Source organism: Aquila chrysaetos, chromosome 5 (assembly GCF_900496995.4).
Source record: "Aquila chrysaetos chrysaetos chromosome 5, bAquChr1.4, whole genome shotgun sequence".
Classification (NCBI taxonomy): Eukaryota; Metazoa; Chordata; class Aves; order Accipitriformes; family Accipitridae; genus Aquila; species Aquila chrysaetos.
This window is the reverse complement of record NC_044008.1, coordinates 69,956,564-69,981,309: the sequence shown is the minus strand read 5'-3', so window position 1 is coordinate 69,981,309 and position 24,746 is coordinate 69,956,564. Positions and strand designations below refer to the sequence as shown.

The window sequence follows — 24,746 nt, the reverse complement described above, 5'->3', positions numbered from 1 at the left end:
GCACTACCAGATCCTCATTTAGATAAGAATTTATAATCTGTCCCGCAGCTTTGATCAGGAGAAAAATGTGTTCGCTAGCTTGGATGAAGCACTGCACTATGGAAATGAAAGGCTGAACATTCACTGAGCATTTTCAGTTGGGTAGAACACATACATTCCTGTGCTACATGCTTTTGTCAGGATTTAGGTATCTTTTAGACAGCAAATTGCAGAAAGCATTCAGAAGTTCTTCTGCAAACATCACAAAGAATAGAGCCACAGAACAGACGATGGTTTTACCCAGAAGAGCACAAGACCCTAGGGACCTTCCTACACGTATTTAACTTGCTGCAGAGGTACATAGGAACAGGTACTATAGGAAAAGCAGACTTAGAATTATAACTGTGCTGACTACCCATATATATAGGACAGTAAAAAAGAGACAAAACTAATAAAATCACTGAAAAATGAAGGGAAAAAAATCACTTTACACAATTACAGATGAAAACATTAGGATTAACATGTTCCTAATAGCCTAAGGGATGTATTTAGGAGTTTCCTAGGACTATTAAAAGCAATCATCTCTATTGAAATGTTATGACTTATAGAATTCTGTTTACTCAGCATTTCTGAGAATGAGGTCATGTCTCCTAAGGTGCCTAGATGTGGAAAAAGTTGACCTAGATCAGTATTTCTCAGACTTTCAGCATGTGTGGACCATTTCTGGTACAGCTGTCTTCATGTGTCCGCAGGTCCCCACAATGTGCTCCACTGCCTTGAAGGGATTCCGCTGCTGCCAACTAGTGAAGGTGGTTGGCAGTCCCACGTCCAGGGGGAACTAAGTTACTGACATTGGTCACTTTGTGCCTCCTCATTTCAGTGTGATGGCATCAGGGCCCAGGGTTTGAGGAATGCTGTTTGGCCTAGACTGTAGAATTTTTATCTTAGAAGCTGTTGGTTTGATTGTGTTTTGCTTTTGTATAAGAGGACATACAAGGAATGAAAAGCAGGGATTTAGGAGTATTAATTTTTTTTTTTTTTTAATATATAAATGAAAAAGACAAGAAGCAACAGTATTTAAACCAGAAACCTGAAATCCCTTAAAGGTGATTTGGCCATAACATTTTTATTCAGGTTTTTACTCAATACCTATTACGATGTTGTCAATTGTCAGCTTGTATATATCACATTTTGTTCAGTAATCCCTTGGTGGTTCTGTTATACTTTATCCTCTATAAATTTATGTTGCAAGTCTTTTTTTGTGCTAGGAAGGCATAAGCTGGTAGGAAAAAAAGGGAAAAAAAAAAGAATGCTTTTGTAAAAGAGCTGGCATTACACCCTGAATACATATCCCTGACAAGACATGCAAATAGGCACCTATGTATTTGGATAATTATGTATATGCTTTTAGTCCCAGAATGGATTTTTATATATACAAAAACACAGCTTTAATACAAGAGCTATGCTCACTCTTGAGGTGGAAGTTAGAATATCAAAAACATTTTTCTATTTCAAAGTGAAACATTTTAGGATGTTTGCCCCTACATGTATTTCATTATAGTCTAACGTGTGCAAAAATTTTGTATTGTTTCCATTTTATTTGCTTGCTTTAGTAACAGATACGCTATCATCACATAAACCTTCTGCCCATTTAACCAAAGAGTAATCTAAATAGTCATTCAGGTATGTAAGCCTTTTTCAGTAGGTAGACTGAGCAGACGGTGTTTGAAGACACCATGATACTCCTTAACATGTGCAAAGCTCACATACATTCAGACGAAAGTAAAATAACTTCCAACAGTGATGAAAAATATTTTTGCAATTACAGGCAACTTTTTAAATGTTACATGTTGACCTAACCACTGGGTTTCCATCACCTTTCCTCTCTGAGTAATGTGATCAGCCGTAATGTTAGCTTGAAGTATTGTGTGTACCATATCTCTCTAGCAAAATGATCTAGACCAGAGGTAAGTATGTGCCTGCCTGTTAAATGATGAAGGTGCTGAAGCTGTTCTTCTATATGTGAAGAAATCAGTTGTTGGAAACTCCTTGAAATTAGGAAAAATAGCATCCTTCTTCCCTTACTATGGTGGGTCATCTCCGAATTATGAAAGAAAGCTTTGCCTTTCTCCATCCTTGCTGTCTTATGTTACCTCTAGAAACTCCTGCACATTCACTGCTCATGCTAACCAAAGCTCCCGTAAAACAGCCCTGTGATCAGTGACATGCCCATACTTAGGGATGGAAGTTGTCATTAAAGCTGTAAACATGATGAAATATGGTGACAGAAATCACCTCTGAAAAGAGGAAATCTACCACAATAACTTTTAGGTAGCCACGCCTGTCTGTTTTTTATATGCAGCAGATTTGGCCCAGTGTCCTTATTGCAAATGAACAGCAACAATAGAAGGATAATGGATTAGAGTTCTAGCAAAAACTTCCCTTATAAATTCAGCCATTTGCCAAGTCAGTTGATGCCCTACTTTCAAGACTGTCATAGCAAGCAATTCTGAACAGTCTCTGCTTATTAAAAATGGAGTACTAAAATCAATATAGCAATATCTTGTTGGAGAAAATTCAATTTATCAACAGTTTTGTCATTTTAAAGATGATTAAAGGACTTGTTTATTAGGCATCATCTAGACTCTAGAAATAGTTGGTATGAAAATAATAAGACATAAGCCACAATAGACTTACAAATCTTTCAATTACATCAGGGAGTGGATATATTTCTGTAAGTGAAGGCCTGGAAGCATTTCCTATCTTTACTTTAGACTATATCAGTCACCAATTACATATTAAAAACTGGTACTGCTCACGGATTTCAGTAGCTCAGGGGCAGACCCATTATTCAGAATCTGTGCATTTAAAATTGTTAAAAGTACCAAGTGTGCTGAAATTTTCATTAACGTCTTGTAAGAAATACTTATTCTGATCTGCAAGAGTTAATTTTTGAAAGCTCCAGTTCAACTTCTGCCTAAGTCCTATCTAGTTAGTAAGAACATAAGCACATTTAAAGTATTTTCCTCTGCTGCAGGCAAGAACAACAAATCTGAGTGTGAGAATGAACTCTAAAACTCATCTTCATCTAGGATAAAGAGAGCAAGGCTGTCTTTATGCTGTAAATAAGATGCTCAATACCTTTCAACTTCTCAGCTATAATTCATCACAAATAGGAATGTGAATGCACAAGTCCATGGGCAAACACTGAGTTGGGAAAGATACCTCTTCACAAGCATTTGAGAGCATTCAGCCTCCAGTTTACATGCTACAGAGAAGGAAAAAGATATAAAAAATAGGAGGAAGAGCAATTGCTAATAAATGGGGATGCTGATCCATAACTGAATGTGAACAACTATTTTAAAAGATTCTTCCTGGGAAGATAATAAAGATGAACTTGTCATCATTATTGTTTCAACAGATTAAACATTCTTGAAACTCTTTAGAATATATACAATAAAACACTTCTTAAAAATGAACTTATCTTTTATGTCTGGAAAGCTAAGATCCTGTCTAGTCTAAATTGTAACCCTATTGGAAAAACATTTAGCCACATGCTGATTCCTAGCTAACTTTATCCCATAACCCCTTTCTCTTTTCCTTATGGACACCTCTGCAAAGCCAGATAAATCTGTATTTTGGTAAGCGCAGTGACCAAGAAAAACAGAGGGGAACTGATGGTAAATTGGCATGATATATTTTTTTAGCCTTTTTCAGAATAGTTTCTCACCATTTCTTTATCATTTGAGCTAGCGGAAAGTGTCTTTCACTCTGCATGGAATAAAACATGCTTGGGAATGATGTAAGAGGAAAAAACCTGTTTCTTGGTATTCAGAGCTTTGTGTCATTTTGATTACTTGTAAAAATACTAATTTACACAACTCTAGTATACATTGCACTGTACAGAAGATTAGAATACCGAACAAAGAAACAGCTCTTCCCCCATAGCCATGCAATCTATAAACACAGCAGGTAATGGGGAATCGGGAAAAAAACTAACCAACCAACCAACAAAAAAACCCACCAGAATAAACACAAAATCTCTTGACCAAGTTTTAGCAGAAGAGCGCTCCTAAGTGAAGTCTTAGGAAGCTTTCTGATTGAAAGGGTTTTGCATGTACATCCACTGGACTGACGATGTACACACGTAACACCCAGTCTGGAAACATCAGAGGAGGCGAAGTCTGCCTCTGTGCTGTCATTTAGCCTGGAGCTCAAGTTCATGCTGTAGCCCAGATTTCCCAGCCTTCCATCCAACTTGCACATTGACTCTCAGACACATTTGATTTGGAGGCATATTGGAACACAGAGAAGATTCTTCTAGTTAAGCTAGAATTGATAATTCTTTAGGGAGCTCTATTTCAAAAAAAAATGTGGGTTTGTGGGTTTGTTTTAAAGTGCATTGTCAGGAAAAAAGAATAAGTTTTGGAATACAGTGAAATGCCAGGAAAAGCAAAGATAAGTTCAGGATAGGATTTGTTTGTTTTTCTTTTATTTCTACTTCTACTGCAGTTCCACTGTTTTCTCAACATAAAAAGGTACACAAATGCTTTTGAGGCAGATAAAATGAGAAAAGTAAAACAGTCCTCTGTTAAACAGGAACAGTAATATTTGTAACTGGAAAGGCTAATTTATTCACCTTCTTTAAAGAACTAGAAAAAGCAGGCCAGGAGAAAACAGCTCTCTTCTGCTGCTCAAAAAAAAAACCTCAGTGAAATACGCTACTAGGCAGAATAGCTCATGATTTTTGCATGCCACAAAGGATTTGCCTTGACACATAATGAATTTTATTGAGGTCAAATTTCAAGTTATCTAAATACTAGTTTACCTCCAGAGATACAGGGCTCAGGAAATTATTTTGCAATAACTGTGCATTTTTTTCCTTGGCAGTGATTTGGGAAGCAGCTTGATATTGTGAAATGTACTGCTTTCAAAAACTTGTTACAGTTCTGCTAAAAAAGCTGATAAAACTTTTGTCCCTTTCATGGCTAAAAAGCTGAGCTTTATAGATTCTTCTTTTCATTTCTACTGACTTATAATTTCAGTAAAGCATTACCATACTTCTCTGGCTACACCACAACCCAGACACTGCAATTTCCCCTAAGCGGGGTTCAGTACATTGCACGTTCTTGGAATTTCATGGCTAGAGTGGTCAGAGGATTTCAAAAAGCAGCACCAGTCACTTCATTATTTTAGAGGGTTTATGAAAACTTGACAGACGCAGAAATTTAGATCTTCCTGGCAGCAAAAGAATTAGAGAAATAAAGAACTGCAACAAACGGGGCTTTCTGGATCTTGTAAAATTGTATCATTAACCTTAATAATGGTATGTTTTGATTGTGGTGTAAAACAGATGAACTTTGAATTCACATCCTTTGCCCTGCTCAGAAAGCTGTATGCTTCTCAGTCATTCAGACAGCAATCTAATGCTCTGGATGCACAACGGCAAGAAGGTTTTGTCGATTTATTAATCTAGGCCTGTGTGTGAGAACAGACATTTTTCTTCCTCTTTCTTTTCACAGAAGTTAGTAAAAAAGAAAAGATTTTATTTCTGTATATGTATAGAGAGAGAGATATACATATATAGATGAGCATATATACATATAAAGGTATATGGATGTAGGTAAAGTGGTGAGTGTATTAATAATCTACACAACACTACAGTGTTATTTTACCATGTAGCTTGAAAGATACTTCCCAGATTAATTTAGCACAGCCTTTTTTCTAATGCTACATACAAATAGTAAAGTAGAAGATACACCAACAATTTAAAAAAGAATTTAAATCAATCAACTAGCAATATCGCATCTGTTCAGTAGGGAAATTTCTTCTAAAAGTTGTGTTAGGAATGAAAGTACTGAAGACAAATGTACAAGCAAAATAAAGATATTAGAAGGTCTGAATACATTTATTAATATGCAGTTGATCAAACGAGAAATTAAGCATCTAATGTCTAAATGTCTTGCTATATGGAAAACATAAGGAAAGTGAAACACACTAATTTCAATATATGTCCTATAAATTTCCATCTGATCTGGATTCCATTGGAAAACCTCCGGCTTTTTAACCAAAGAGCTCTCTGATAGAAGAGCTCTGAAATCCAGGCAGCTACCAAAGGTCAGTGCATCTCAACATCACTCACTAAAAAAGAGCTCAATTAGACCCTCAGGATTTTAACATATTCAATTTCACATTTTAAACCCACATAAAAAATGGAAAGAGTAATTTTTCATTTATCTTGATTTCTTACAAGTTTGTAGGCTTCTGTACCATTTACAACCTTTTGAAAATTTATGTAAGCCTTCAGATTTTAAAAAGGCAGCTCTTTTGACATCCCTTTATCAGAGACAAAAATTATCCTTAACACAGTTTTTAATGCAGATTCTTCAAACTAAAACCTTGTTACAGGAAGCTAGACTAAATTAGGGTAATGAGTTCTCCAAGCCCCAGTTATTCTCTCAATTACTTATTGACTTAGCCTAATTCTAAACTAAAAGGAGCACGCAAATGTAATTTTTCCCTCTTTCATATAACGCTTGTAACTGTGCCACAGCACAGGATGAGACTTGCCATCAGTAGTAAAAAGGTAGCTATAGACACACAGGATTGTGAATTGCTGAGTCTAGTTCTGCAATCATACAGTGTAAGTCTAGCTTAGAATGTCCAGAAACATCCTTTTTAAACACTAGAGCATGACGCAGGCACACGATGCTTCACAACAAACGTGAGTTCTCTGCTAATAAACCAAAGTCACTCCAGAATCTACAAGAGTGAAGACACATCTGTGTCTGCTGTTGAAGCACTAATAGTGTTTACTTAAAAAAACCTTACAGTGGTCTTAGCATGGAATCTGTCCCCCATTCTACAAACGATCACAAAGAACTTGGAACTTGACATAATACCTTCGCCATTTTACCTGGCTGATGATACCTGTGATTTCTGTTGCCTTATCTGCTAAGTAACTGCATGCTGTATGTAAAGTCTCTTAAGGTCACATTGCAACATAACTTGTTTTCACACATTCCTCTTCCACACTTCAGTTTGCCTCAAACGTTCAGGTTGTAGGTTTCAAGATACTACACAGCAGAAGATGGTGAACATCGAGATCCAGTCTGCTTTCCTACAGCAAAACATTCTTCATTATTTTTTTTTTCACCCGAAACAGCATGTAATGGATCCCTCCATGCAGGAAGCTCTCAGCATCAAGCTATATCCCCCACTTAAAATCCTTACTGGTCCATCCGTCAAGCCTTCAGCCAGCATTGGTGGAAGCAGATCCCTTGTCCAGTCACAGAAGCCAGTTTTTCTGCTTGTCTATTTCAATAATTCAATTTTAATTTAAAAAACCCAGTGGAAGCTCCGGGATGAAATTCACCTGCTACATATGGTTTAAATGTAGTTGGAATATTTTAGATTAAGGAGAGCACGATTTCACTGTAAAGCTAGTGTCAATATGCAAAGCAATTACTAATGCTAGACACCATAAATTTGGCTGCATCTGCTTTAGGCTTCATAGTCACTAACAAGCAAAAATCATTGCATTAATGGAGTAGGGGAAATACAATAAAGCAGTTTATTATCCCTAAAAGGCAGCATGTGGCATATAGACTCTGTGGGGTATTACCAATGTCCTAGGAGCAGTTTCATTCGTTCACATCCTGTGGCATATAATTATCTCAGACTAACCATGACCCTGCGGGTCCTCTATTAAAATTATATTTTTGTTACAGAATGGCGTATACATTATTGAAGCACATTATTTTGATCACTGAAAATTGACATATTGTGCTCATTAGCCAGTAAGCCTGAATATTTAATTTATGAGGTTTGCTCCAAGTTTTTTACAGATCAGTCACTTAAAGGAAGTAAACAGGCAAAACTGCAGAGTAGTGAATGGGAAAGATCCTTACTGAAAATGGTGCTTCAAAAAGCAAAAAAAAAAAGTGTATCATGCCATATGCTGATACATGACACATTACGTTAGGCAGGTAAATGGGTTAATTGGACTCATTAACATCATTTCCTTTTTAAAACTTTTCAACTAAGAAGATAAAAAGATTATTTTAATCTTTACACTTCTCTCTTACATTTTACATTTTTCACACGGGCCTTTTTTAATCAAATATTGATGATGATGTTCTTCAAAGCTCAGCAATTATATTGCAGCTCCCTCGCAGTAAGTGGCACTGTATCAAAACTCTGTTATTTCCTTATCTTTATTTCCCTCCCCTCCACTTTTTTTTTTTTTTTTAATCAACACAACATAAGATCTATTGGATTCTTGCCAGAAAAGGCACTCCGGGTATTTTGCTTATCTGATGGCCTTCAAGCAACCTGCTGAGCCTGCATCCCCCAAACACTCGGTTGTAGACTAGAAACCTGCATCAGCAACAGACCCCACAATTGCGTCCCCACAGCTGAAACCACCACTTCTGAGAGTAAAGCCACGGATTACAGTTGTGTCACACAAAAAAGATTAGTTTTAATTTTCTTCCTGGCTGTGGAATTCCCTGTGGTATATAGGTGAAGGCTATATGGGATGGGTCAACAGTGCTCTCTGCTGGCAGCAAGGAAGGCTTGCAGGAAACATAGATGGAATTTGCCTTAAAATTACCTTCAAAAATAAAGCATGAAATACTTTAAATATGTATCTATATCTAAGGCCCCGAGACGTTTATAGGCAACTCTATAGAAGACCATGATTTACAAGGTCAAGAAGCATGCTGTTTATTGCAAACATGGTTTTGAAAATGATGCTGTACTAGCAGCGTTTCCGCAATTTCTTTACGTACTGTTGCATACAATGATTAAGCGTAAAAATGAAGGCAGGGAAAAAGAATTGTGGAAAATAACTATTCACATGTACAAATATTCATCAAAAGCACTTAAATAAAACCAAATTCTCTGTAGAAAACAACTGTTTAGAAAAAAATTAAAAAATTCTTATGTGTGTGCATGTGTCTACATATGTACACATACAAAGAATACTTCAGGACAAGGATAGAGCACTCAGAAGTCTGGAAAATCTATAGAACAATTGCTCCTATTTGATTATATCAATCTTCTCTTTAAAAGAAGACCTTAAAAAATGAGAATATCCTTTTTAAGCAACCATTAAGTAAGCTGGAAAAATAACTCTGTAAAATAATTTTATTTTCCAGCTTGCGTCCCCTGTAAGAACAGCTAGAAAATCAAGACAGCAGCATAAAACTATTTCTAAAGCTAACTGGATGCCATAAGCACAATATTAAGAAAATAAATGTTCTTGTATAGCCACTGCTTTGAAATAAGGGAATGTAATTCTGCTGCAGAGCTAAGCAGTGTGCCTTCGTAGGTTACATTTGAAATTCTAGTTTGGCGCAATGCTTCGTCACTGTCCCTGAAGTCAGATTTCAAATCACACACTTGCCCTGAAGTCTATGTAAACTCTGTTTTCAAACCCTGAAGCAGCCTCTGCTTTGCACAAGAGAGATATAAGGTACTTACTACAGTACAATCAATTTAAATCAATGAGGACAGTACTTTATATCACAGAATATGGTCTGGTCAAGATACTATGAACAACAACCAAAAAAACATTAAATGAAAGGAACTTGCTTGAGGGACTCAGAAAAACATGATTCAGTTTATCACTGCACTTAGAAGCTCAGGTTCAGGGACCTGAGCTACAGAGTGAAATTTTGCATAGGACAATCCTGTCTAAGTGTCAGGAAGAAAATAAAACAACCTAGCATTAATGTTGACTTACCCTGGTGAGACAAAAAACAATCGCAGATATATTTTTGTATTTTTTAAGAACTTTAAGACCCATAGATGGCAGATGCTAGGAACAGTTTAATATTAGTGTTAATGTTTTATTGTTTCCATGGAGCACTTGTCCCTCCATGAAGCTACTGGGGATAAGAGTTGAGCAGAAACCCAGCGGCTCATTTCAGGTTCCTTAGGATCTGGGCCGCACTCACTAGGCCACCCGCTGCTATTGCTACATTGAATGGCAGAAACCAAAGGTAATGACAAAACATGTGGCATTAGTTCAGGTGCTACTAACGGAGGAGGAAAGCCCACCACTCCCTGAACCTGCAGAGCCGCTTTCCTGTTCTGCTGGAATGTAGGACTCCAGGAGGAAAATACAGAAGCCAGGTGGCAGATGATCGAAACTTGGTTATTGCAGGACATGAAACTGGGGCACTACGACACCTTCAAAACACTCTTCAATCCTTGGTGATTTGCTTCCCTACACAGTACTAGGCCTTCTTTGGACTGTATCTATTTTCATCCTAAAGAAAGGAACATCTAATATTGCAGATAAGATCCAAGGACACCACAGCAGGCAGCCATACACAATTGATTTTCTTGCTTCCTTACATTCAGTGCTGCTCCACTGGCAGGTACTGATACAAGTTTAAAAATGTTCGTGGAACTAATCTTCAGACCACTCTTACGTGAATAAATCCAAAATGCACTATTTTGCTATTTTGTAAAGGCCCCTAGGAAGCAGAGAGCCTGCGCTACCGCTTGAAGAATGGTGACGGTGAACTGCTAACGTAGCATGGGATTGAAAGGCAAAGAATCTATCTCGGCTCCTTCTTTCCTCTTGCATTCCCTGCTTACATTTCTAGTGTGGCTTCGCCCTAAAACAGGCTTCTTTTTCTGTCACTTCTCCTGCTCAGGGTTTTTGAAGGCTATTTTAACACAGACTGGAATGTAAAGATGTAGGCCGCAAAGGAAGTTCTGAAAAGTATTTAGTTCAGGACTAGTTGTGGAAGAAAAGACAAAGGGAACACGATATACAGTTAACTAGGACACAACAAAAAATGCTTCCACAAATGCAGGGTTAAAGAACATAATTAGAAAAAAATGTTTTGGGATTGTTTTTTGGTTTTTTTTTCCCTAATGCTCATAAAGGCCTGTAGAGTTTCAAGATAAACATGCATCAAAGAGTTTGTGTTTATTAGGTATGCATTTTTATTGACTTTGTTTGTGTTCCACCTTTCAAAGGGCAAAATTGGGACTTTTTTGTGATCACAGGACCAGCAAGTGATACACAGATACCACATGAGTATTCAGATCTTACTTAGAAATGTAGTATAGAATATATTAGCAGCCTGTGCCTGTGTGGCTGTCTTGCATGAAGATAGAGAGAATAATGCTGCTGGGGAATTATGTGCACAAAGCTCTGTGAAGCAAGAATTAAAAGTAATGAGATTAAATAGAAAATAACTACATCAGGAATATGTTAATAATTTAATTAAAGTCTACCAAAGTTGAACTATTCCACAATTAAGGTTAAAGCCCATCAACATGCTCTGTTCTACTTGGGGATTTCGTCACAGGTAAAATTACCTGTTTGGAAATATTTTGTAATGTATGAGGAAAATAGGGTCAACTAAGAATGTGGTATGATCATTAACTTTGACAATGTTGGACTTCATTGTCTTCTCAGACAGGGTTTTACTGATGTTTTAAATATATGTTTTCTTTACCTCAGTCTTATTTCTACTGCATAAGATAAATGTGAATATTGATCCTTCTGAAAAACAGGAGGGCATGATTTAGTGCTCTTTTTTTCCTTGTCTGCTGTGTTTTCATCTTTACATACCTTTCAAGTCAAACAGAAACACAGAACAAAAGGGTTACTTAATAGCAGAGCAAGAAGCAACACAAAGGCCATCACTATGAAGGACTTAGCACCAAAGATTAGTCTGACACATTAAGGAAGCAGTTATATAAATCTTAACAGGTCTTTTATATTATCCTTTTAAACTACCCTATAACATTTTATCCAATCCACAGAGTGGTATAAAACATAAATACTGTGCTTTCTGCAGTAGGTGCTTTCTGCAGTAGCAGATATTGCTGACTGTACCAGGCAGAGTCAACGTCTTTCCCATAAGGCGCCCCTGTCTTCATACTGTTTATCTTGTAGAATGTACAAAATACAGAAGATACCTCCTCGTTAACTTCTGCACCTGCGACCTTTTACAAGACCACATGCAACTTTGCTTTCCACAAAACCAACTCAGTTTGATGTTCTAAAATGAGAGTGCACCATCACTTTAAAGGCTCAGTATCATAAAATATGGAAAATCCTTCTTTTATCAGTAGGTTCACATAGTGAACAAGATCAGAACCTCCTTTTTCTCCAGTAGCAGTCAAAACTGCACATAGTGAAAAGACAATGCATTGTGTTCTGCTAAAAACAATGGAAGACAAACTTCTTTTTTTCTTGCATTGTTTTTTGCATGACACTTTCCTACTGAGTACAATGCATTTGTGGACTTTGAGCTTGCAAACAGAAGGTGATTGCACTTATGTGATACTATGTCCTAACAACTGTAAATGGTTATACTTGAAATGTACACTTTTAAAGGTGATAAGATACTAGGTTTGTACATAAAACAGACAATATCCTGAACCGCAATAAAGAATTTCACATAGCGTTACAGTGGTACTTCCCATAATCAAGCACAGCCTACTATACAATCTCGTCAAGTCAGAAAGTCTCCAGCAGGAAAAAAAAAAAAAAAAAAAAAAAAAAAGGGGGGGGGGGGGTTCCTAAATATTTCAATCTTTCATTCAGATATAATCTGAGTAGATGGCAAATATAAGACACTCCTATTCTTCTTGTAGTAAGCAAATGTCCATGAAAGAAGTGCCTATTAGAAGCTGCTAGTAGTGGCGGTATATGTTGACACTCTCAAGAAAAGAAATGGGCATGAGCATGTCCTGAATGTGCACTGTGGTCCTGAATCTAGACTGGTATATGCAGCTACTCGTCCCTTGGGCACATACAACAAGAAAACTAGTGCTTCACTTAAACCTAAGGCGGCAGATAAAAGGGCAAGACCTTGCATTTTGTATACTGAAGATGCTGGATTTTGTCCTTCCTGGTGACAAGTCTGAGTGCCCATGCAGCAGATTTTATAGTCTCACTTCAAGTGTTCATCCCTCCCTGCAGGTCAGAAATGAGGCATGTCAGATACTTCACTGCATTACTGGTATTCTTCATCTGCAGTTACGTAGGGAAATTCTGTTTTAAAACAGTCAATACAATCTCTACAAGTACTGCATTTTTATGAAGGGAGAAATGAGAAAGACAAATGTTACTCTTGTTCATGAATTTGCCTCTATCATTTCCCGTTTCTGCTCTACAGAGAGTTATTTGATTCATATTAGGGGTTATTTGGGTCACTTTTACCTTGAGAAAGAAAATAGTGGTAACCTAATTTGAGATTTGTACCAATTTAAGTAAGAAAATGCATTCTGAATATTTTGCATAGTTGCTAAATTTAACTGAGCATTCAGTGAAGCAAGTTTCCAAATGTAAGAGGCTTTAAACCATGTTCCCCTATTTGTTTTTAAACTACATTTGTTACTTATGATCAGCAATTTTATGTCATTCATATGCAGTGTACTGAAACGAAATTCAATAAACTGACCTTCTTCCACCTATTAAACTAAACTTGGTATTTAATTATTATGCATGCAAAGTCAAGCATAAAAACTAAGGAACATTTATAAATAAGATCATTGTGTTTTATTTGCAAAGAATAGGAACATTTGTATTTATTACTTTTCATAAGAAATTTATTACTGCTTATTTGAATTGGAATAAACACAAAGAATAGAACATCTGTATCAAAGTTTAAAAAGCCACAACAACCAAAAGCTGTTTAATCTCATCCATTTAGTTCTATTGCACAGTCTGTTCAGTGTAACTTTTTACAACACACTGTGCAAGAAAACAGGTCATTTAAACTCAGTAATTAGTATTACAGATAAAATGACACTGCAGCAATGTTAATTACTATAGTACTGATGTAGTATAGCATATAATACATAATAGTCATGTCTTTAATTTTAAATTGAAGTGCAACAAAGCATATTATTGCTACACTTCCTCATCTTAAAGTAAATGAATGTTATTCAAGTGTACCATTTGTATCCATGCAGAATGTTTTTAAATAAATCACAATTCTATTTTAACTCAAACTGGCATATTTCACTTTCTAATGGCATAAATTAAGGAACCTCTTGCTATAGGAACTTTTCCTATGACAGTGGAAATTATGACAGAATTACATGACACTGTCCTGCACGACATCCTTGTCTCTAAATTGGAGAGACACGGATTTGATGGGTGGACCACTTGGCAGATGAGGAATTGGCTGGATGGTCGCACTCAAAGAGTTGCAGTCAACAGTTCAATGTCCAAATGGAGACCAGTGGCAAGTAGTGTTCTTCAGGGGTCAGTACTGGGACCAGCGCTGTTTGACATCTTTGTCGGTGACGTGAACGGTGGGATTGAGTGCACCCTCAGCAAGTTTGCTGACAACACCAAGCTGTGTGGTGCTGTTGACACGCTGGAAGGAAGGGATGCCATCCAGAGAGACCTTGACAAGCTTGAGAGGTGGGCCTGGGCAAATCTCATGAAGTTCAACAAGGCCAAGTACAAGGTCCTGCACATGGGTCGGGGCAATCCCAAGCACAAATACAGGCTGGGCCATGAGTGGATTGAGAGCAGCCCTGAGGAGAAGGACTTGGGGGTGTTGGTTGATGAGAAGCTCAACGTGACCCGGCAATGCGTGTTTGCAGCCCAGAAAGCCGACCGTATCCTGGGCTGCATCAAAAGCAGCGTGACCAGCAGGTCGAGGGAGGGGATTCTCTCCCTCTACTCCACTCTGGTGAGACCCCACCTGGAGTGCTGTGTTCAGCTCTGGGGCTCCCAACATAAGAAAGACATGGACCTGTTGGAGCGAGCCCAGAGGAGGGCCACGGAGATGATCAAAGGGCTGGAGCACCTCCCCTACGAGGACAGGCTGAGAGAGTTGAGGTTGTTTAGCCTGGAGAAGAGAAGGCTCCAGGGAGACCTTATAGCAGCCTTCCAGTACTTAAAGGGGGACTACAGGAAAGATGGGGAGGAACTTTTTAACAGGGGGTGTAGTGATAGGATGAGGAGTAATGGTTTTAAACTGAAAGAGGGTAGATTTAGATTAGATGGAAGGAAGAAGTTCTTTACGATGAGGGTGGTGAGGCACTGGAACAGGTTGCCCAGAGAGGTTGGGGATGCCCCGTCCCTGGAAGTGTTGGAGGCCAGGTTGGATGGGGCTTTGGGCAACCTGGTCTAGTGGAAGGTGTCCCTGCCCATGGCAGGGGGGTTGGAACTAGCTGGTCTTTAAGGTCCCTTCCAACCCAACCCATTGTATGATTCTGTGAAAAATTTCCACAATAATTTTCTTTTTCATTACAGCAGCTGTAAATCAGTTTGCAAATGAAGCACAACATTCAGTCTTTTTAAAAATAAGGATTAATCTTGAAGAGCATTACAGCTAATAAGGTGTAGGAGGAACTAGAGATATATGATCAAATTGTAATTAATTCTGTACCGCTATGGCTAAAATGTCTAGCAATTATAAACATAAAATATTCATAACAAAACAGAGAGACTTGCAGAGGAGGACAATGAAAGTTTTCACCTGCAGCTCCAGTAGGAGTAGGGCTCCCAATTTATAAATAATTATATCTCTGCTTTTTGCAGCACCTTTACTTTTGGATAACTTTGTTATAAATATTAAAAGAAGAAAAAAATGAGTTAAATTTCAGATTTGTTCAAGTGTACTTAAATAATTTATGTCAGCTGAAATGTTCCCATTTTCAGTGCAGAAGTTTTGTAATGAAGCCATTATTCAGACCTTGCATAAAAAAATATTCTAAAAGCCTACTTATTTAGAAGTGTAATAATCCTAGTCACTGTGTTAACCATGGGCCCCTGGCTAAAATATGTACATATAGATTTAGAAAAATATTTAAATATACAGTATAAGATTCAAAGCAGAAGTTGAAGTATAACCTCAGGTTGTGTGTTTCATCTCACAACAATAAGATGTATTGCTACATTTAAATGAAGGTGTGTAAATAGCAAAATCTTGAAGTATGTATAACCAGTTTCTAGGATTTACAAGTTATTTTCAAAAAATGCTTTCTTTCCCCCCCATTTTGTTTAGGTCAGTGGGACGATGTATAACACAGGGAGACATGTATCTCTACGATTAGACAAAGAGCATTTGGTCAACATCTCTGGAGGACCGATGACATATAGTCACCGCTTAGAGGAAATCCGGTTACACTTTGGAAGTGAAGACAGCCAGGGATCAGAGCACCTACTCAATGGACAGGCTTTCTCTGGGGAGGTATGTCAACGTATTTGGACTTACAAATGAACCAGTGTGAATTACTCACTTTCCATTTCTGCCTGAAGGTATTTGCAAACTAATTTGTACTCATAAAAATTGTTTCCCTTTATCCATTCTGAAAATCGGGGAATTACTGGTTTGGTTTTTTTTGCCCATGCACTGCTAATTGCATGACTCAGGTCTAAAAATGAAACCGTTTTATTTATTGTATGCATAGACATGCTATATTCTCATATGCACTACTTCCAAAGTAATCAAGTATCTTCTGATGGGTCCTTTATATCCCAGTTAAGTGCAAATACAAGATTAACCACAAGGTAATACTCAAAGTACTTCAAGTTCTTATAAAAGTGCTACTTTTGCTACTCGCTGGTGTGTAACACTTTACATTGAGTACCATTCTGCCTTTGATTCATGTAAAAGTAAGGTGATACTTAATTTTAGAGATGGTTCCACAGAAGTCTGTTGGTCTGCTCAGGAAATAAAGTTAACTCCACAAGTAAACCCTGGCAGAATTGGTACTTGCTTTGTATTTTAAATACATGTCTGTAATTGTCCCAGGAAAGACTATAATTTAATGATCCTGATAGCTATTGCAGATGGCCCATTAATCTTGCTGGATAAATATTTTAGTCTTGTATATGGAGTACTTTTTCAAAACATATAGTAAAGTTTGCAGACTTTCTGGTAGACAAAGCAGAATCTTTCCAATATTCTTATGTAGGAGCATTTTTACATAGAAGAGATGTATGGGTTTTGTAATACCCCAACCTTCTTCAGCTTGTGCCATGTCTGTGAACTATCTAGCACGCAACTCTACCCCACAAATCTTAACAAATAAAAAAATGCTTCAGAATAACTGTATATTACTGTAGGGATTCTTTTTAAAGAGACTCTAGGTATCCCTGTTACCATTCTTTCAGAAGACCAAAATGAATAGGTTTTCATAATAAAGCACTTATTTTCTTGGATGTGAATAATCAAATTACCATCTGTACTATCTATCAGAGACTCTGGTGATGAGTCAGTTAATACATGGCATTTTCTTTGGCACTGTGCAATAGCCGTTATTTAAGAGTAGGAAATTAATTGCAGAGTTGTCAAATGATGGTATTATAATTGATGGTAATCATTTGCTTTGTTTTATAAGCTACATAGATGTATAATATAGCCAGTGGCAGCTTGTTCATGAAATTATTCATGTCTTGCACAACTGACTTCTGGTTGCCTTCGTTAAATTCTATGACAAGTGAACATATAATGCATTACTCCTTTAAGAGCTGAAAGTTAAGTATGCTGTAGTAAATAAGGTCTTTGCTTTGCTAATGAGATTTATAGAAGAGCAATATTCAAAGAAAAACAAGTTGACTGAACAAGAAAGCAAAAATCTGGTTGAAACATACCATTGCACTTGATATGATATATCAGCATCATTTCAGATATTTTTAAAAGAGTTTTTAAGTTATAAATTCAACAGTCATAGACTATAACAAAAGGTAAAAATGTAGAGCACTGTTTTGCAATACTTAATGCTTAACTAGGCTCTCCTGGTTTTGCAAGTAGGAGTTTTGAAGTACTGTTAACATGTGGTATTTGCTAACAGAGACCTCAAGTTTTTCTGAGTAAAGCAGAAAACCTAGCTGAAGTGGAAACCACTGTTAGTCAGTCAGTCATGCACAGCTGGATCCACAATATATGCAGGATTCATCTAGTTATCCGAATTCCTCCTGCAGCGAATAGAAAGAGATTAGCATCTTCAGAGGATGATCATTCCTGATAGCCAGAGATGCATCTCTTAGGACAGGACAAATCACTCTGTGGAGGTGCATCTCCCTTGACAACAGAGCAGAGAGAAACAATAGGCCAAGTAGCTTAGACTACGGGCCGCCTTTTCAGATAGTGAGATGAATTCTGTCCTTTGAGGATGTGTTTTTCACACTTTCAGATAGCTGGTTTGGGCAGCTGGACAGGTAAGTTCCAATAAGGTCAAGTATTAATTACTAATTTGAACCTGCATCTGCACAGTCAAGTCTTACTTACAGAACGTGCACTGTTTTCAAAGTACAAGCACAGATTCAAATCAATCATGCTGAATAGCATGGCTGCAAATTTTCAGTGAAGGACAGCAGCTGATGGTGTTCTTAGAATATACATCCACCCATACAAGTGCTGTCTATATATATAAGTGAGTTTTGATAAGCTCTCAGCACTGGAAGATGTAATGTCTACAGCTCCTAGCAACTATAGTAAGAAAACTGTAAACAAGCTACCTGACTTTATGATAGAGTACACGTCTTTAAAATGTAACGTATGCTTTTAAGACTTGCTGCTAATTACTATTCACTTCTGCGCTGGATAATGCTGTCTGAGGAGATGGGGCAAAGAAATATAACTGCATAAGCGCATTAGTTTGATTAAGCTAGTGCAGGTAAGAATAACAATGAATATTTGCTGGCTTTGGCTTAAGCAGGTGTAGGCAACCAGAGAAAAATCATTGCAGGATTACACTGTTTGACTGCTAATTGCACGCTAACTCCCATGACACTGCCTTGTTACTGCTGTTCTTATTTGTGTTGGACAAACCCACTATGGGTTTTACTAAAACCTCTGTTTTGCTGGGGAAACAATTCCTAAGGATGAAGTTACCCAAGAAGTGTGATCCATGGCAGTAGATCACAATCAGATTATTCCTACTCCTCCTTCCCTCCACTCCCATCCATATCTGTCTCCTCATTTTCACTGGGTCTCCAATGCCTGTTAAAGTCAGCACATTGCAGAGAGAGAAGGGGAACCTGGGGAGGGGTCAGGGGAGAGAGCAGTACCTCTCCCTCACAGCACTGGCAAACTATTGGATTGGCTCAAACAGACCTAAATTAAATCCAAGTGCAGAGAAGGCAGAAGCTTTTAAACAGCCCCAATATATCTTGAACCAGCTGCAATGTTCTTTACACATCTGGAAATCCCACCTAACATCCATACTAAGCAAGAAGTTTGTTCTTAGGGACTTTTTTTGCCTAGTGAAGATGTTCTGCAAGTGAGCAGGTACTCAGAGCAAGCTGGAGAGCACTGGAATGGTAGCGTGGCATGAAAAACAATCTAGAAATAGCAAATTGCTTCAAAATATACTGTGGTCTGAATGATACTGAGAGGCTTGTAATTTCCAGGCTTTAACATTTAACTAGGTGTTAAAGGCTGTCAAGAGAGATCTCTACAATAATCTGGTTACCTTTTAGCCCCTAATTATCACTTCAGTAGGCAGAATAACTGAACTAATGCTTAAATAGTTTGAGTGTAAGGGCTTTAAAACTGTGTATCAGATTATCATCAATATGTTTGGCACTGCTAACATGGAAAGAAAGGCAGGCTTTGGAATGCTTAACTAAATAAATCGAGCATTTACTTGTCCCTCTGATACATACTTGAGTGTGTTTAATTCCCTACTCTTTGCATAAGCATCCTACCGAATTATAATGATTAAAAGAAAATCTTGGCTCAAGCAAAGACCCCAACTAAGACACCAATCACTTGTGTCTGCTGCCTAATGTCTCTATGCAAAACAATTTTAATGCTTCAGAGTCCATATCATTTAATGAGAAAGACCATCTTCCCTTCAGACAGCAGCAGTGCAAAATACAGCAGAATTTACCAGAGTGCTGTTGTTCAGGCACTGTCTACCTTGTTAAAATAAAAAGGTAACAACCTCCAAAAGGTTCACGATGAAAAAGGGACCCTTTAACTTTACCATGTGGCAAAGTCATAAAAATCCATACCAATTTTTTTCCTACACGGAAAAATGAAAAATGTGCTGCAGGAGACCTCCAACCACTTTATGGCTACGCGTTGTATTAGCCTTATCAATGTAAAGGCAGAAAGTCAAGGAGCTTAATTATTTGGGGTTATGCAACAAACTCAATAGCTGGAGACTTTCAAACAAGAGACCAGTCCACAACACACGAAAAAAATAAATTTCTTCTTCTCTGCCCACCAAGTCACCTTTCAAAAACCATTGACAGAGATTATAAACACACAATGATTTCATCTGCTACATAAGAAGTAAAATGAAAGCCAGAATAGTATCTAGATAAATGAACACATATTGCAAGCTATACACACAGTTTGGAACTGAGATTTACTTTCGCTGCTGCTAAAAGCCACTGACAAAACCAAATAAAATACAAGAAAATGGGAATCAAAGGGGGAGGCTGGAAATTCTGAAATACCAGCCTTTGACTACTGCAATTTCTTTAACTGCAGGCATATTCTATGTGAGTGGGGAACTTCTAGTGATAGTAAAGGATTACTTATCAGAGAGATCAGTGTTGCAAATCCAACTTCTGATATTTTTAGAAGCAAGACTGTCAGATAGACAGCCTATGAGAAGCATCCGGCCAGCTGGAATAATTTAATCCAGCCTGCTGCAGAATTAGAGTAGTCTGAATTGTTAAATCAGAAACAGTGGCTCTGTCACTGAGACCTTCTGTACACTTTTGACTTGCCTGTGTGGTTCCAAATAGCCTCCCCAAAAATCCTAATGTTGGTATTGTTTATACCACCCCCACCCCCCCCAAAAAAAAAAAAACCCAACCCAAACCAAAAAAACCAACAAACAAACAAACAAACAAAAAACCCACCAAAACAAAAAACCCAACCAAAAAAACTTTACTGGAATAAAGTACTGTCTACGTACTATGACTTACGTTGGCAAAACAGAACAAGTCATGGCTAATTAGCATGTCAGAAGAAACGGCAAGTACAGGCCAACTCTATATTGTATCACTTGTTACAAGCCATTTACGTCCCCCATCTTCCTCCCAAAAATTTCATCACCTAGAAGGTGAACTTTCATTTGCGCCTCCCATGTGACAATTGGCTCAGGACTCTGCCTCCTTTTCTAACCTATGGGTCAGTTCCACACAAAAGCCGCTGTTTCCTCACACGGTTCCCTACACTTACCCAATATTTAGATTCCTCTCCCAGGTCATTTTTTTCTGGTTTGTTCTCTGTAGGAAGCCTCACTCACGTGAGGCTTTGTGAATCTAGCATGGCCCTTCATCGACTTGTGCTAGCACATAGTCCTTCTCTTTCCTCAGGAAAGGAGCATTACATCAGCTAGCGATGTCACCGAGCAGAGAGGACAGGAGTCTCCCGCTTCTTCATAACGGCGTTCCTGCAGGTGGTTACAATGCCAAAGCAGAGCTAGCTGTATGCCAGCCCCTACTACGCCTCGTAACGCTGGCACTCCTGCCAACAGCTCGCAGAAGGAAGTTTGAAATTCAGATCTGTCAATTGCCACAGGCCATCTGTATTACATTTCGGAGACTTTATTGGAAATGATGCAGGTCATTTTTAAGTATTTCAGCCAGAAGATAAGTTTACTGTACTCCGGTGCTTATTAATGTTGAAAAATAAGCCTCTGAGGAAAGTACCAGATGAGGGAACACATGTCTAATGGAAGGGTGGTTTAGTAGAATCTCTATAACCTTCAGATTAATGTTCAGCTTCAGAGGAGAAAGTCAATAGGATAATGAATTAAATTGCTATAGGACCAGAATATAAATCAGGAAGAGGTGGTGGTATTGTCATCACTACAGTATAAGGAGACTATTCACATGAGTAATTCAAAATCAGTGGGAGATGAACACATGCATTAGTTACAAGAATGCACCTCTGTCCACCCTAAAGATTACAAGTGGCTTCACCTGAAATTTTATAAAATACTCATATGCATAAGAAGCAGAGTTAAAGTCCAAAAGACACTTATTCATCAACACACGCTTATTGTGTTTTTCTAAACCAAAATCAATTTTATATTTTAAGTTAAATGGGTTTTTATTGCTGGTTAATATAACAGAAGATAGGATTGAACAATATATTAACACAGATTGAGGAATATTCACACCTGACTATGGTCTGCTAATTTAAGAGCTCTGAATCATCCAATAGAAATTCCTTTCCACCCTCTCTTGACTTTATAAGGAAATTAGGCTCTTTAACAGAGGTGTGGTTTAATAGTAGGCTGCCTGGTCTGTCTCCCCTCTAGAACTACATGGAGGTGAAATGGCCACCTCTCCCTCTGGACTGCAGATCCCTTTGAATTTAAAAGCATGGTCCATAGGAAAAAAAAAGTATAGTCCAAGGAAGAACACTGCTGAGATAATCTATACAGCAAAGCTTGCAGGGAAGCATACTTGGAAACATATGTTATTTTATAAAGTGAAACTTATCAAAAACATTTTTGTATGTTCCAAAAATACTTCCCAAAGAAAAATGAGGTGATAGATCAAGATTCTAAGCAAAAGTTGGCTAAAATGTCATCAGGGTGCTAAGGCTAATACACTTACTGTACCTGAAACCACCAATAAAATAGCAGGTAACAATAGGACAGTGTAAACGGAATAGGAAGATAAAAGGTAATGCTTTAATTTACTGTCTGTTTTCTGTCAGATATGGATCATATTGTTCCAGAACCATCGCATGAAGTAATACACAATAATTAACCATATCTGTTTGTACAAACATGGAATTTAGATTATGCAGCCTGTTAAACTGTCAGACTGTGTGGCCTCACTTCCAGGACTGTAGCTGAGAGCAAGCAGAAGCTAGAGGGGCAGATCAAAATGCTGAGACTCCCGGGCAAAGCAGAAAACCTGAACATCCCTTATGCTTCCCTGTAAAAATGCAACATTTAAACGAGCCCTCTGCACATCTACAAATACATCATATGGAGCTGCTATCTGCTTTCATAGGAAGAGGCCCACAACACATCTCAGCTCTGTGGAGTCCAGGTAGCTTGCAATGCAGCCACACTCTTGCAGTCCTGCAAGTCAGCTCAGCACCAGCCTTCTGCCTGAACCTGAACAGTTTCAATGAAAGTGAAGGATAGAAAAATTTGGGGCATGTAGCAATTGAACAAGTAAACTTTTTCCCCAGTGGCAACATAGGAATATATAAAGGGACAAGCTACAAAATATAAAATGTCTGCAGGTTTCATGAGATACTGCAAATAGTTTCCCAAAATCTAATACTGAAAATCTGAATGCTAGGTTTTATTTCCCAGATTTCTCATTATTCTGTTCTGACCCTTGTGTACTTGTATTTCCTAAACAATTAAAAGCATCTGAGTTACACACATTTAACTGTTACTTTGTTGATAGGTAAGAAACAGGTCTGCACATAAAAATGCAAACTAATTGCTGTACCCAATTCCATTTACTTGATTTCATGTTCCATTAGATTTTTGTAGGTTGGTTTGTTGGGTTTTTTTGTGGGAGATTTTCAGCATTTTATACACTTATATGAATTATGGACAGAATTGTGGGGAGACGAGAAGATAGAGAGTGTTGAAACCAAAAGCTGAAAATGGGTAACTGAACCATCTAAACATCTAGGGCTACATGGCAGTAATAACAACTTTGAAGTACCAGTGAGAATAATGTGCTGACATCCAGATATTTTGTAAGCAGCAAATGGGCAATATTTAAAATGCAGCTGGCGTTTCCTATCGAGGAAGCGTCTCCTTTTGAACTACTCTATTGGAAACCACAAGAAAGATGACTTTCCAGGAATATGGAACAGAAATTTTTGTGGTGTATTTTACATCAAAATGCAGTAAACTTCCTACACTGGCTACGTGCTAAAAATGCATCTTAATCCTTAGTGACCTTCAAAAGCAGTTTCATCTTTAACACTTTTGAAGTAGAAGAGTTGACTCTTAACTTATGTTCCTTCCTGTCTTTTTTGGCTAGACAGTAATCTTCAAGTCATGGGTAATATACACTTGTTAAATAACAAATCCCAAAGCTTGATAGCCAGGAGAAGTTATAGAATCAAGTGAAGGTGTAGCAACTATAAATCATTGATCATAAATATATAAACAGAAAAAATACACACCAAGTAAAACTCATTTTTATATGAATGGCTGCATTGCTAGGCAGTGCCAGTATACTCTTACAGTCATGGTCTTACATTTAGTGCTGTTGTAGTCATACTGCCATGTTTAAAGGAAAATTAGATTCTAGAAGTAGCCTGTTTTATCCTTCCCTTAGGAAAAAACCTTAATTACACAAATCAAGTTATATCATGTCCAAACTTTATATCAGCCATAAAGAATTTTATTTCATGTATAATCAGCTTCTCATATCATAAATACCATTCATGTTATTTTTTCACCTTTCTAAAACTTGATTAGCAGTGGAAATATAGATGGGGGTTTTGACTTATTTTTTTGCAAGGAGAAGAATTTACAGTTCATACTGTAGGTCTAAGTGTGCATTTTATGATAGCCCAGGTAAAACTGGAAAAGTTTAATGGTTTTATTTGAAGCAAATTGTAATAGGATGTTTCTCTTGGTGTATAAACCATGGAAGTTTAGTTATTGCACCAACAGGGAACCAGGATTGGACCTAGATACAGCTGTGGCTCTTCACAGAATGCAAACTAAGAAAAAGATATGGGGGGAGAATTACATATTTACTCCTTTTAGCAGAAAGACTAACGATAACATATAATTGAAAAGAACAGTCATTTAATTTTATAATCCTAAACAATCATTAGATACCATCTGGAGTTTGAATG

The 24,746-nt window shown here is 37.6% G+C and overlaps 1 protein-coding gene across 3 annotated transcripts in view; it reads left to right on the top strand.

Moving 5' to 3' along the window:
• Positions 1-24,746, top strand: part of CA10 (carbonic anhydrase 10) — a 213,025-nt gene that overhangs the window by 149,666 nt on the left and 38,613 nt on the right. For all 3 annotated transcript variants that reach the window (XM_030015108.2, XM_030015106.2, XM_030015107.2), the window contains one exon: positions 15,984-16,169. In XM_030015108.2, the coding sequence (XP_029870968.1) occupies positions 15,984-16,169 (186 nt within the window). The remainder of the gene's footprint in view (positions 1-15,983; positions 16,170-24,746) is intronic.